The 14683-nt window shown below is 37.6% G+C and overlaps 1 protein-coding gene across 1 annotated transcript; it reads right to left on the reverse strand.

Annotated features, from left to right (window-relative positions):
- Positions 1-1704: 1704 nt before the first annotated feature.
- Positions 1705-14671, reverse strand: tm9sf4 (transmembrane 9 superfamily protein member 4). Its single transcript, XM_026368427.1, has 18 exons — positions 14648-14671; positions 12440-12550; positions 11173-11272; positions 10860-11016; positions 10546-10690; positions 9934-10057; positions 9665-9786; positions 9313-9424; positions 8971-9041; positions 7737-7869; positions 7044-7125; positions 6826-6901; positions 6599-6682; positions 5901-6076; positions 5724-5787; positions 5445-5564; positions 4778-4867; positions 1705-4646 (listed from the first exon to the last, which is right to left on the reverse strand). The coding sequence occupies exons 1-18, from the start codon at positions 14663-14665 to the stop codon at positions 4497-4499; spliced, it is 1935 nt and encodes a 644-aa protein (XP_026224212.1). The 5' UTR covers positions 14666-14671; the 3' UTR covers positions 1705-4496.
- Between the last annotated feature and the right edge of the window lie 12 nt (positions 14672-14683).

Below are 14683 nucleotides of genomic sequence, written 5' to 3' on the forward strand. Positions count from 1 at the left end.
GATCTATAAATCCACTTTGCCCCAGGTTTTAACAGGGTGCTGTCTATATTAATCCCTCCTTCCTTCCTCAGCTACATCCATCCATCACTTTAGAACATTTATTTTTTTAGCTGGAACTCTGATTAACGGCTTAAAATAGAGCTGAGCCAGGATGATTTGAGCTGACTACACAGCTGAGGCATTATTGTCATTCTTCCTCTGTAGGCGCTCACCACATGACAGGACACATAATTAAAAGCATGAATGAGACTGAGTAGAAAGATGTGTCGGCTTCTATACTGTGTGTCAGTAGTAGCTGATATTGTAATCTTTATATTTATATATAGTATATATTGTGTAAAATGATTGAAGCTAATTAAACAATTCAATTTAATTTAAAGTGAAAAAATACACAAGATAATACAAATAAAAAAAGTCAGTGTACTAATAATAGTTCACATTGCCATCCCAAAATATCTCAGAACCATCAGACTGGTGGCTTATGTCCCACAGTGTGTTTAGCCCTCATGTTGGACCGGGCTCTGGGTAATGTCTCAGAGAGCCGCAGCAGTAAGCCTGCATGCATAGCTGAGTGTCAAGACAGCCCTAATTATAGTACAACAAAGCCAACCTATACTTACATCAACTGGGCTGACTCTCACACATAGACGTCTGGGATGCCAACTGTGCCATATCTCAAGAATAGAACCTCTTTTGGTTTTGAAGAATTTTATTTGGAGGAACCTGGAGAGATCGTGAAAAGCTTTTAAGAGGGCCGAGACGGTAACCCTTGATAACACAGTACGCGAAAATGCAAGTAGATACTGAGGAATGAATCAGGAACAATCTGGTAATTAATGAGTACTTGTTTAACTCTGCATGAAGTTCTATACAGTAGATAGAAGTTAGATGATACTAGTGATCAGGATGGGAGATCTTCAATTCTCCTCTGTACTAGTAGGTGCAGAAAACAATTATTTTAAGGAAATTTGTTCATCACAAACTATGGTAACTTATTAATGAATCATTACCTTACTAACTCATTAGTTACTGTTGTAAAGTGATGCATCGTACTGAGTTCTTACTAATAAAACGAATAGTTCCTCAATAATGATTTTTTACCTAATTACTACTTTGATACTTGTACTCACTTGTTAGCTAATGATAAACCAGAGACATTAGATTTTGAGCACACATAATATGTAATAACCAATGATTTGATAACAAGTAATGAATGAGTTGTTTGTGCTGTTTGTGAGTTAATCAGGAGCAACTCATGAAGAACTTTGTATCTCATTAAATCACTTGCAACAGATTCATTAACAAAAGAATGGTCAAAGGTGAATCAGCAGATTCTGGAAAATCCTGAATTTAGCACTTTTCATGAGAGTTAACCTGCAGATAAAGGCTCATGCCTTTAAAGATGCAGGGTGTAAGATTTAGTGCCATCTAGCGGTGAAGTGGTAGACTGCAGTCATCTATATACTGACCACCCCCCCACCTCTCCCTTCCTATGCATTAGGGAGAATAAGGTGTCCATCAGGTGTCATGTTGTCTAGGAACACAATTTCCTAAAAAATCTTAATTTTAGGCGATCACACACTAATGAAAACATAATTATAAAAAGCTATATTTCATTTCTGCTAACAGATCCATCTAAATCTTAGTCACACTGTTTCCCTTACAGCTTTAAGAACATATAAAAAACAACAGTCAAGGCTAATATTAAAATTTAACTTGTCACCACTTTATTATTTTGTCACTATACATCTGTAATTGAACATTCTGTAAAAGAAACAAGGAGAAAAGTAACAGAAACAGGTTCCTTTGAAAGTCATCATGAGCGTCATGCTTTTGGCTAAAACGATGACAGGAATCATTATAGAGAGTGCCACAAACAGCGAAATGCAACAGATACAAAGCTGTTTTCTTTTATTTACATTGTAAACCCATTCATCATACATATGCATGCATGACTAGGGCCACTTAAAAGTCTATCTGTATAAAATCTCTCCTGGCGTGAGTAACAGCAGGAGAAGAGTGTCTGTCTTTACACAAGACAGCAGCTAAGTGTCAGAGCTCAGCAAATTGTTGACGTAATACAGAGGGTGGTACAGTGAACAGGAAATGGTATTTGATGAATGAAAATAAATGAGCGTAACAGTGAATACATGAATACACTCAGTTTAAATTGAAGCATCGTCTGCTTTTGGATTTTGACTCGTCTCGCTCTCTTCACGCAGCTCAGTTAACAGCTCAACAAGTAGAAGGAAGGAGAGAGTGTTTCGCCCTCTGGAGAATAGGGGGTTGACCTAGGCACCAGGCCCTCCTCTGTACAGTCCCACACTGACACATCACGTGTACTTCTGTGCAAAAATGCCTACCAGTGAAAAAAAACAAAAACAAAAACAAAAAAATCAAGTGAAGCGCTTCAGTTCTTCACTATAACCATGCAGACTGCAATAAACTCTGTATGTGAACGGCTCAGAGTGTGTCCTGCTGAGGGTTTAGTGTCCTTTTATTGTTATTTTCAATATTTCCTTTGATAATAAATGTGTCTTTGCAGGTTGGATTAAAACCGTAACCAACCAGTCCAGTGAAGAAGTTGGTCCCCTTGTAAAACTAGCTGGTGACCCCTGGATTAGACTGATACTGATCCATTTTTATTGAATTAAAAGTAACAGTTTGACATCTTGGGAAATTCTCATTATTGCTTTCCTGCCCAGCCTTAACTAACAAGATTAGGATCACTGTCCAGTGCGTGCATGATTGTATCATAAAAAAATAAAAAATACAGCCAGCAGTCAGCACTGGTGATATCAGTTTCTAGTCTCTAGGCAAGAAAGCAAATGTGTGTTTCACAAAATGTCCAACTATTCATCAGTTGTCATGATTATAATCTAAATGGGTTAATAAATATTGTACATTTACAAGTTGCAGGAATAAAATACACCGGTTGTCTATGGGAAGCCCTTAACTTGAGTTGCTTGTTAGGCCATGTTTTTGTCAGGTTCCACCCATGTTCTAAATGCATTTTAAAAGCTTTTAGCTGTAGAGTATGTTTAAAGTGTTTGCATCCACAAAAATGTAATGTAAAAAGAAAAGAGAAAACATTAATGGTAAGCAAGACTGTGGGTATTAATCTACACTAAAGCATTATTTGTACAGATCCAGTTGCAACACTGTGTGTTACATGTCAATGCTTTCCAACCGATGACACCACACCACTGTCTAAATGACATGTACCACTACTCTAAATGCATGGAGGCGACTTGCTGGCTTTCAAAAACTATTTTTCATTTTATACATAAAACCTATTATCATACATTAGATTCAAACTTAAAGAAAGGAGGCATTTCTCTACACAATGGTCCTTTAAAATAACCTTAACAAACAGCAACTTTGCACTTCCTTCCATTACTGCATAGTTCAGCAGGCAACCAGCACTGCTAAGGCTACACTGATGGCGTGTTTAATGAGCAGAAAAGCTTGTACCTTTGTGTACGTTACTGCTGGAAAAGTTTCAAACACATACGTGTATTTGTGTTACAGACTTTGACATACAACTGTTTCTCCTCATCATTCCTGTGCTGTCTGTACGGCAGCTTTCCTCCAACTCCAGCGGCTTCTCCCAGCAGTACACTGCTTCACGGCACTGACTTCAGAGCTGTTCTGTATCATTAGGAGCACATGGACCGATACTTTGATGTTAATAAAGAGATCCTTTTTTTGAAATGAAAACTAGTATTTTGATTACAGTTGTGGTAACAGGGTCACACCAGGACATAGAAACTAAAGTAAAAAGTAACAAAACATTTAATTTATCCTTTCTTGTGTACAATGTAGAACTCCTCCACATAATTCCCACCTATTAGAACCTTTCAGTTCAACACAACAAGCTTAACACCATAACCACACTTAAGACTCCCCCATTCTTCCCTGATCTGTAAAGTCTCTCAAATCACACAAATTTAGATAATGGAAAAAGTACAGACATAATTCATTAGCTCAAAATAGCCTCCCTGGAGGTTATTGAAAAAAAAAGTCAGAGATAAACCCTGTGACAACAAAAATAAAAACAGAACACAGATAAGTTAGATCCAAAACACAAAAAATTAAAAACAAAAATCAGATGTGCAGAAACCATCATTTGACAAACTTTGGCCCACTGTGTTGTGTGCAAGGTGAAACAGCAGAAGACATTAACTGTCCCAACAGAGGTGAATTTCCTCTGAGACTCAGTCCTGGAGAGACGAGAGGGGGAAAGAAGAGAGAGGAGGGAAACAGCTGGTTCAGCTCTTCCATCTTGCTGTTTTTCCCCATGAGGCCAGTGGGTGGGGCTGTTGCACCGTAAAAACTCCTTTCGTTTTCTCCACACACAAGTCAGTGCTTGTTGGACATGAGGAATAAAAATATATATATTAAAAAAACAACAAAAAACAAAATGTGACCAAAAAAAAAACAAATGAACAAAAAAAAAAAAAAAAAGAAAATTTGAACAGCAGCGACAGGACGACTCAGTCAATCTTGACTGCAGCGTAGATTTTCCTGATGAACATGTAGGCTGCATAGAAGCCAATTGTGCCTGTTAGCAGCCAGAAAGAGAGCACCATCAGGGTCGTATAGCCGAAGTACAAGAGGGAGGGGATAAACTCCACAATGTCCAGCTGAGGAAGAAGAAACAAAAGAGGAATCAGTTTTCTTCCATTTTGTTTTGCAAGACCTGAACTGTAGAAAAAGAAAATCAGGTCTTGGTAATTTAAGACTGACAACAATGACAGAGCCCTGAGGCTTTTACCTTGTTGACAAAATAGAAGACAGCATAAACGAGAACGTAGAACGCTGAGCCTCCTGAAACCAGGAAAGTTCTCCACCACCACCGGTAGTCCTGCGAGTGAGGAGAGAAAGAGTTGACACAGCACAGGGGTGTGAGAATAAATGATAAGATATCAGGTAGGATCACAAACAACCACTAGCTAAAATTTGACTCAAAATACAAAGTAGCATAAAATAGCTCAAAACATAAAAAAACCTTCCTTTAATATTTTTAATCCATTACAATCACATCAATAAGCATAGACTATCATGTAGTTTTCATTATGTATCATATGTAATAAGTATAGTGAATCCATCGACATTCAACTCCAACTAAACTCTAAAATTTAAATAAAATTAAATAAAAACAAAAACTAAGGAAAAGTAATTCCCTGGGAGAAACAATGGAGGGAAATAAGAAAGGTAATTTTGGCCCATTTATGTTTCTGTATGGAGACTGACTGCAGCATTTTGTGGTTATATAATCACACAGGCTGAAATGTGCTTTAGATTCTGATTTACAACATACTGGTTTAAATAAAGAGGATTTTCCAACACTGTGCATGATGTCTTTGAGTACTAAGTACTAATATGTCTCCAATGATCCAAGGTTTACCCTCTGTAAAAACTCCTGACCTAACAGAACTCACCTCTGCACAGAGTTGGAAATAAACCATGACAATGCTGATCTGAGAGCAGGAGACCACCAGGATGATGAATACCAGGAACAGGAAGCCGAAGAGGTAATAGAACTGATTCTCCCAGATGGCCTGCAGGTGGTGACACACAGTGATGTTAACATTACAGTAAATGTGAAGACTGAGCCTCTTAATAAAATGCATATGACGTAACAGACAAGAAAACACACATACACAAATAATTGAACAGCGCTGACAGATATGACCTGTCTCTGAATTATTTGTACTCACACTGAAAATGAAGAAGAGCTCAATGAACATGGCACCAAATGGCAGGATCCCAGCCATCAGGATTCTAGTAAAGAAAGAAGAGAAAGAAAAGAAATTGGTATATGACAATGAAGCGTGCAACTCAGCACTCAGACATGCCAGTGAGTGGCCAACAGGTTAGATTGTTTAGACACTCACCCTACAAACTTGTTCATGTACCAGCGCTGCTCCGGGACCTGTCGAGGGATCTGGTTGGTACGTACTGGATTATCATATGGTTGTTTGCGGAAGCCAAAGTAGTAGCCGAGGTAGACCAAAGGCATGGAGATACCGAACCACATACACAGCAGTGCCAGCATCGTGGTGAAGGGAACCTGAAGTGGTGACAGACGAGAGCAGGAAAACGGGACGAATTGTAAAGAGGATAAGGTGTAGCAAACAGTTTAAAAATGTTTAGAGTCGTATCATGTTGCAGACGTTCTCTCTAAAGGAATTAACTGATTATATTTCTTACTGATTTTACATCTATTCAACAATAATTCATAACAACAAAGAACTGCACAGCTATTTTTAGAGTTACAGGTTAAAAGCAAACATTGTGCTCAGAATAGGGTGGTAGTTCACTGGTTACCCTGACGGGATAAACGTCAGGGTGAGACACAGGCTCATCTGTGGTGAGACACAGGCTCACCAATCTGACTCAGAAGGTGACGAATTTAATTGTTCACAGCACTAAATGTGGTGTAAAAAAAAAAAAGGGAACTGCAAACCAACATGAACATATTGTGCCAAAAGTGCAGCACTTTCTTAGAAAATGGACAGCTCGTTTGTTATTTTTGGATTATTGTTGTTACTAATGTAGCTATTTAGACTGTTCTTTCACTTATGATACTCACGGCCCCAGAGGAGTGTTCACCCCAGATGAAACAGTTGAGGACGAAGCAGATTCCAAAAACGACTGCAGGATACAGAGTCGCTGTCTAAAAAGGTGCCAAAATAACACAAAACAAAAGTAAACTATATCTCTCCGTTTATGACAACACAAATTTACTAGGTTTTTACTATTGAAAATACAGTAATTCACACATAAAAATTAAACATTTAAATTATTATTCATTCTTACACAAAATGCTCCCTTCCTCCACCGGTGGCCCTTCAGTGTGCGGTACAGCCTGCCAGCAAAGTAGCCACCAAATACACTGGAGGAGAGACAACCAAAGAGGAAAAAACGGTGTACAATCAAAATAATGGTCTATTTCAGTATAGGTTTCTTCCCATTTCTTGACAACATTAAGACTTCTCCCCCTGAATGAAGATCAGAGAGATGATTATGGGTCTTACCCCATGAACATGAAGAGGAAGCAAGCAGTGGTCATCAAGGCTCCTCTACTGGATGGAGACAACATGCCCAACATGGCAACAACTGAGATGCACAGAAGAACATGATGCATTAGAACCTTTGATAGACACTGACATGCATAGTGTTACTGTCGCCTAGTGCTGATCAAGTAGGGTTGATGGGTTTTTATATAATTCTGTATACAGTTGTATTTTGTAAGGTCTTAAACCTGACTTCTGTTGTGATTTGGCGCTATATGTTAATGTTAATAAAACTGAATTGAATTATAGTTATAGAACATGAAATTAAGTAATCTGAAAATGTTTTAACCAGGACACTGTGACTATCTCACAAAATTCTTGTACTGTAGAGCCCTAACAAAACACTTACAAATATTCCTAATTCGCCTAAAATGTCATATCAAAGTTTTTACTGCAGGACTTAGACAGGCTAGTGAAATACCCTGTTTTCCCTGCCATGTCACTGTGTCACTGTGCTGCAGATACCTTTAATGCACTTTTTAGCACATTTTGGCTTTTCAGATCTTTTTCTGCTTCACATTTGTAGATTAACATGAATTAATTATTGTGAGGCTCTGGCACAATGACAACATAAAAATATCTTTGACTTGATTTTGACCAATGTTTTTAACATGTGAGTAAATGAGAAATTAATGCTCAACAAAATATACTCACAGATGACAATTAGAATCATGCAAAAGAGCTGAATCCCTGAGCCCAGCAGAGAGCTGAGGATCATGGGATACTGAGGTGGCCGGAACACATCACCATGGACATTCTTCCATCCCGACTCTTCCATGGTGTCCTCCTGGTTACAGAGGGGAAAAAAGAGATCAAGCTCTTAGAATATACTAATCACATAGATATTAAGAACCCCAGATGTGATAGGTAATGCTAAAATTAGTTGAAATAAATTAACTCTGAACTCTACAATTTATCAAAGATAAAATGAGTGGACTTCATTCACCAACTGTTCAACTAAAGCAGAAATTTCTTCTTAAAAGCTACTTCTGCAGTTTTCAAAAACATTCCGACAAACAGGCCTTTTTCCCTACTTTCTCTACTCTACATCGCATTTTTATCATCAGTATTTTTTATCATTATTTTTTGTGCCACAAAGTAATTTAGTAAAACTTCGATTCAGATCACGGATCAGATCAAATGAACATCACCACACAGCATGGTGTGCAACTTTGCCCTCAGCCACCTCTACAACAAAAGGATGTGCATTCTGAACCACTCCTGGCACCAAACAGCAGATAGGCTGAGCTCACATAACTCTGGAAAAGCCGGTTCTATAGAAGATAAGCGACTTATAATTTTTCTTCTCAGATTTTAGATCAGACATTTTGTTCTCAGGAAACATGCACCTTTCTGTGTGCGTTATTTTACATCCACTACTGACGTTAATCAATATGAAGATCATTTGCTGTTCACTTTCTGCTGAATTTTTTCTTCGAATTCGGTGTCTAGTGCTCTGCTGCCTCCAACTTCCCTACTCAATTTCTGTGTCAGATCTCTGTGTGTGAATAAGCCCCTGCAGTCTCATACCCTTTCATGGGCACTAGCACAGCGTTTCTTTTTCTAAATAGACACAACTAGAACATGCGTTCAACTTATGAAGACAATAGGATTCATCAACATAAGAATAAAGGTAAGAGCAAGACTGCGGTTTAAGAAACGTCATGATTCTGAAGTCGATTTTACTTTGGAGTTTCCTTAACGTTTACATTGAGCCACTGGCAGATGCTTTTCTCCAAAGCGACTTTGTGAGGAAGTGAGGTTCAAGGTAGATCTTACCACTACACTTTCCAGCCACACTAAGAAACCATTTAGGAAAATAGTGGTTAATGAGGCCCAGTGTTTTTATTCTATAAATAAAATTTGATGATTGTGTGAAGTTTCTTACTATATCATCCTCTCTGTTGTAGTTAGCAATGTCCTTCCTTAATGTCCTGATAATGATCATACTCAAAATACCTAAGAGAAAGACAGGGAACAAGAAGTCTTTCAGTCAGCTAGAAAGACTGAAATTGCAATATTCACATACTCAAACAACACTTTTTATATGCATAATATATTATATAAATTCACATCATATTCAAGAGCTTTAGACTATTATAGTTTCACAAACTGACAATTTTAGATTATTGTGTACATCGTGATTTGCTATGGTCCAAATGAAATACACTGTTTAGTTGCCTTAATATTGAAATAAAAGAAATTACAGTTGATCAAAAATTCAACATACCAGATAGGAAGAAAACAACTACCACAGAGTTCACAATGGAGAACCAGTGAATTTGGACATCACTCATGGTCAGGTATGTGTCCCATCGAGAAGCCCATTTTATATCGCTCTCCTGCAGAGTAGAAAAAAGAATGATCAGTGCTTCGTCTGCATTTATCTAGTGCTAGAAATTTAACACACACATTTTTTATAACACACAAAAGGCACAAAAAGCCTACAAGGAACCAAAGAGAACTGATGCTGAAATGCTCACAACGTAATAACATTTTAATTTGAAATAAACCAATAGTTAAATAAAGGGCTACAGACTGGTTTTACCAAGTGTCTGATAATCCATATAGCAGTGACTGACCTCCCAGTGGACAGAGTAGGTGAAGAGGATCTCGTTCTCCTTGTTTGGGTCAATCTCCTGGGGCGCAGAGCCACTGGCCTCAGGCAGAGTGCAGGTTTTGGTATTTTCCACAGCTTTTAGATCTAAGAATAAATAAACACAGAGGAATTAATCCAAATGTCAGTGACATATACTTGGGAGGCAGGACCTGTTTGTAATTCTTTTATGTAAATACGTTTAATCACTATACAGTGAAGGCCAACTTAGAAAACCTAAAGTTATTCACTCACCATCTACTTTTACACTTTGGGGCACAACCTCAAATCGCACCACTCTATAGTCATGAGTGTCCCCCTCCTCTAGCTTCTCCCTGTGGAAGTACAGGATGAAGGACAGGTGGTTGTGCAGATAAAACTGTGATAGAGAAAACAAGAAAAGCAAGACAAAATTAGTATTAATTATCATGTTTTTCCAACATCAAACAAAAAAAATTACTTTTTCTGTATTTTTATGCCTCCTCACTAGCGATACCTATGACTGGAGAAATGATGTTTTTGGAGTGTCTGTCTGTCTTTGGGCTGTCTATAAAGCAATCCAATTCTTGTGAACGTGAGATCTAATTAATGATTGGAGTGAAATTTAGCAAGTGTTAACTTGGACTCAATTATTAACTGATTAGATTTGAATGGCCAAAGCTCAAAGGTCAGGTCACGTCACACTGCCTTCATGTTCATCCAGTTACTGCAGCCCATTCTTGTGAACGTAATATGTTAAGAATTCTTTGAAGGATTTTTTTTTAAATAGCAAAGTCTGTGAATCTTGTCGGTTTTTGATCTGTTACCTGTATTCTACACGTTCTCTCCACATATATTCAAGACAGGGTGATACTACTGTATATATACCTTGTTGTTGTCAACAAAGCCCAGTCTGTAGCCATGTTCAAACTGGATATCTTTTACAATATCCTTCTTCTGTTCCTCTTCACCACCAGCCTCTCTGTTGGGGTAAAACTCTAACCTTGTGGCAACTGGCAAGTTATCTGCAATACTGAAAGGCACACAGAGTTTATTAGTTTTGGTTTGCAGACTGAACATTAAAATTCTAGATAACTTAGAAACAATTTAATCCAATGTTACTAAGTGCTACTAAAGAAATTGCTTAAATTTGATTTTACACATAAGTTTAGACTTGACATCAAGGAGGAAGTGATGCTCACAGGTGAACATAATACTCCTCCTGGATCCGCTCAGCCACCAGCTTGCTCTCTTCTAAGGTGAGTTTTTTCTTGTTGCACACTATCTCACATTTCTTGTCCTTGTTCATCTCAACACTGTATTGGGTATTCACAATACGGTCCCCACGCAACACCTCACCTACAAAAATGAATTACAATAACAAAAAAACAAAAACAAAAAACAAATAACTATATGAAGAACAAAATTGGTATTTAATGGCAGCATGCAAGTTTGAAATACTTTATAGAGAAACCTTCCAGGTCACATCCCACACCTGAGCAACAGCCCACTTACCCAGGTTCTCTCCCTTGTAGAAAACATGTTCTGGTTTACAGAATGGGAGTGAGTAGTATTCATAAGGAAGCTGGGTACGGGAGCTGGTCAGCTTCACTGCCTGAAAAACAAACGTATCACAGATATACTTAAATATGCTTACAACTTTGTCAGCAAGTCTGAACATAACTGGAAACTGTACTTTAACCATTGTCTTTCCAACAGTGATATGGCAACCACTGTTTATAAAGGAGTTCCTTTAAGTGAAATATTTGAACACTAGTAACTTCCCAATCACAGTGCTGACTGTTAGACAATCAGAATGACAAACACATGCTATTTTTAATGTCTAAATTTATTTTTAAGTGAATGTCTTCATATTCATTTTTGGATAGAAAGAAATACAGTAAAACTATAATAAATAAACCCCAGACATCAAAATGATTACATCTAAGATTAAAGACAATAGCAAGCTTTAGCTTGTGACCTGTCTGATTTGCACCAAACCAACTCACTGTTTAGTTTTTTTAGGCTGGCTTGAAAAACTGGTCTGAACTGAGACCCGTCTTTTCAGGTTGTCCAAGTCTGTAAGCCAGTCTGGGTTTAAACAATCAGATTTTGGTGTGTTTTGTATTTGATTTGTAAGCTGTTTAGATTAGCCACACAATCTGGCGACAATAAATAGGTGCTTTTGGATGTGTACTTTGACAATCCCTCAATAATGTCCGCGAAATGTTTTCCAAAATTAGATTTTTCCATGTGTCCACACAACAACATGACAGTTGCCAAAACTGTTCAACAAATGACTAACCTGTTAGACCACATATTTCAAAGCATACAACTCTTGAATTATTCTTAGGAAGTCAGAGGAAACATGAGACAAACCAGAACTAAAAGGCAACAATGGACTCACTTTTGCACATGACACTACAAAGGAAAATGGAGGCAAAATAACTGTAAAACAAAGCTCAATTCAGGTAAAACTGTAATTGGTCGCCAATGTCTGTCATACATTTTTTTTTTATCTTTATGAGAACAACTGGCAATGACTGGTTCTTAAGTAAATTGTCACAACCAAATCACATTCCTAATTAGCTGTAAAGTCATTAAGTGTGTGCAGGCCTTAAGAGGAATATGTGAAAAAGACTCAACACCCATGTTTTTGGACACCCTAATGACTATTAAAAAAAACAAAAAACAAACAAACAAAAAAAAAAAAACAGTCAGATGTTGACACTACTGTTTCTGCTAAGCTGTGAAAAGTTTAACAAATTAGGTTTGACCTTACCTTAATATCCACTGCCTCACCATCATGGAAGTCCCGGGGAGCAACTCCAGGAACATAGAAGGGCCGTACCACAGGTAAAAAACACAACAGCAGCAAGGCCCACCACGTCTCCTACAACACAGACACCATCAAATATTTTATCACACAATCACTGTGTAATATCTGTGTACTGATAATCAGTAAGTATTGTGTGTGTGTATGCAAGACACAAAGATTTTTCACATTACCTAATTTAATCATTCCATATCATAATAGTTACACATTTGGCTAATTGTTTGTTTGTAACATAACTGCAGGTTATGAATGTACATGTTTAAATGAAATCGTTCACAAACAAATTTAATCATGTAAACACTTGATCTGATTGTTTGTCTCTTGTTGGAATAAACATATACTTTTTGTGCGCAACATCAGGGACCAGATAATTGTCTTTTTCTTTAAAGATTTTTCATTCATGAAAACAGGCTTTAAAAGTCCCCTTGCAATGTCAAACTGTTTACCAATTCATCAGCAACATGTGCTTCTGAGACTGTTGTTTAATTAGAAAGAAAGGCAGAAATGCAAATACTGTCCCATGACACTATGCCACTGTTATGCTACACTTCTGTACTCCTCAGAGTGGGTAGAAGTTCCTTGCTAAGTAAAAAAAAATCCCTTCTGATAATATTCTTTCAGCATGTATTGTAAACACACATATTTTCAGATCAGCATCTGTATAAACAATTAAGCCTAAATCACTATTAAGATCAATGTGATGCACTGATTAAGATACTGGATTACCTATTAGATTCTTGAGAGTGCAGTATGGTACTGATATTTTATTGTAACAACTACTACACAGCTGTAAATCTGCCTAGACCAGGTAAAAAACAGTGCCTCTTAGAAAAGAAATCTGAGAATTCTCAGTCATACAGGTCTGGTGATAATGAATGAGCTACAGTGCTCAAAGTTGAAAAAGATAAACAGGACAAAGATATCAAATGACATTTGTATTATCATTTAATATTCTGAGAAAACAGCTGCAGACCACACAGAAACTAATACTATGGATAAGATTTTATTTACAGAAAGGCAACAATTCCAGTCTTGATGCCCCAGTGTGTCTGAGCAAGAAGGAACTCTTAAATCTAATACTAAATCTTTTATGACTTGGATGGCATTTGTACACCGCTTTTGATCCAAAACACAATTTACACCTGACAGCATTTACATAGACCAACTGCAGGATGCCACAATGCAAAGCACTGGACAAAAACATCAAGTTGTGGTTCACATGAGGGCTGGAGAAGCTGCATATCAGCCTTAGTGGACAAAGCCTGTACCTGCTGAGCAGCATCACTTAGTTAATTATGGCCGAACTGGAACTGCTATTCTAGACAACCTGACAGAGAGTTCTGATGCACTATAATCTGATCATTCTGTCTTTAAGATAAACAATTTCACTTGAGAATGTTTTGCTGGTTCAGTGTGGAGAAAATGATTGTAAACTTTACTGTTGTGAAATAATGTGCGATGAAGAAATTCATCGAAAGTGAGTGAAGGCTTTGTGAGTTCACGTTAGTGTACGGTAGGTACGGAAGTTAGCAAGCATGGCTACTGACTAAATTAATGTTATCACACTGTTGCAGCCCAGTTCACTAATAAAAACTCGGTTGTGAACTTAGTCTTATTTAATGTAACGTGTGTATTTTGTGGCTGATGTGTTGCTGTTGTCTTGACATCTTTCAGCACTTTTACCTAGTTAGTTAGCTAACGTTAAGGTTAGCTCCAACAACCTAACACTGACGCTGGCTGACAGCGTTGCTAACAGCTAACTATAGTCAAGCCAAAGTTCGACTAGCTGATTTCTCTTGGCTGTACAGCAAATGACAGTCTAAAAACTAAGTAGTTGGCTACCTATACTCTGTCAATACAATTTAATATACCAGGAGAATGATACAAAACAGTTTTTGAGCCTCAGCTCACTGACAATCAAGCTAGGTAACGTTAGCTAGCTGACTCCAGTCAGCAGTTAGCAAGATCGTCAACACTCAAACAGCCTCGTATCATGTAGATCCATCTCTAGTTAACGTTCAGATATTGCCAGCTAAGATAAAGCTCTGCTGTACTGTCATCACAACAGTATGTTTAGGTTAATTTAAGAGAACAGTATGAGCCACGTATAGTTTGGATGAAGAAAAAAAAAAAAGAGTTGGCTTTTCCACTTACCATAGCCGCGGCCGCCATTTTGAATACGTGTCATTA

The sequence above is a fragment of the Anabas testudineus genome, chromosome 7, assembly GCF_900324465.2.
Source record: "Anabas testudineus chromosome 7, fAnaTes1.2, whole genome shotgun sequence".
Taxonomy (NCBI): domain Eukaryota; kingdom Metazoa; phylum Chordata; class Actinopteri; order Anabantiformes; family Anabantidae; genus Anabas; species Anabas testudineus.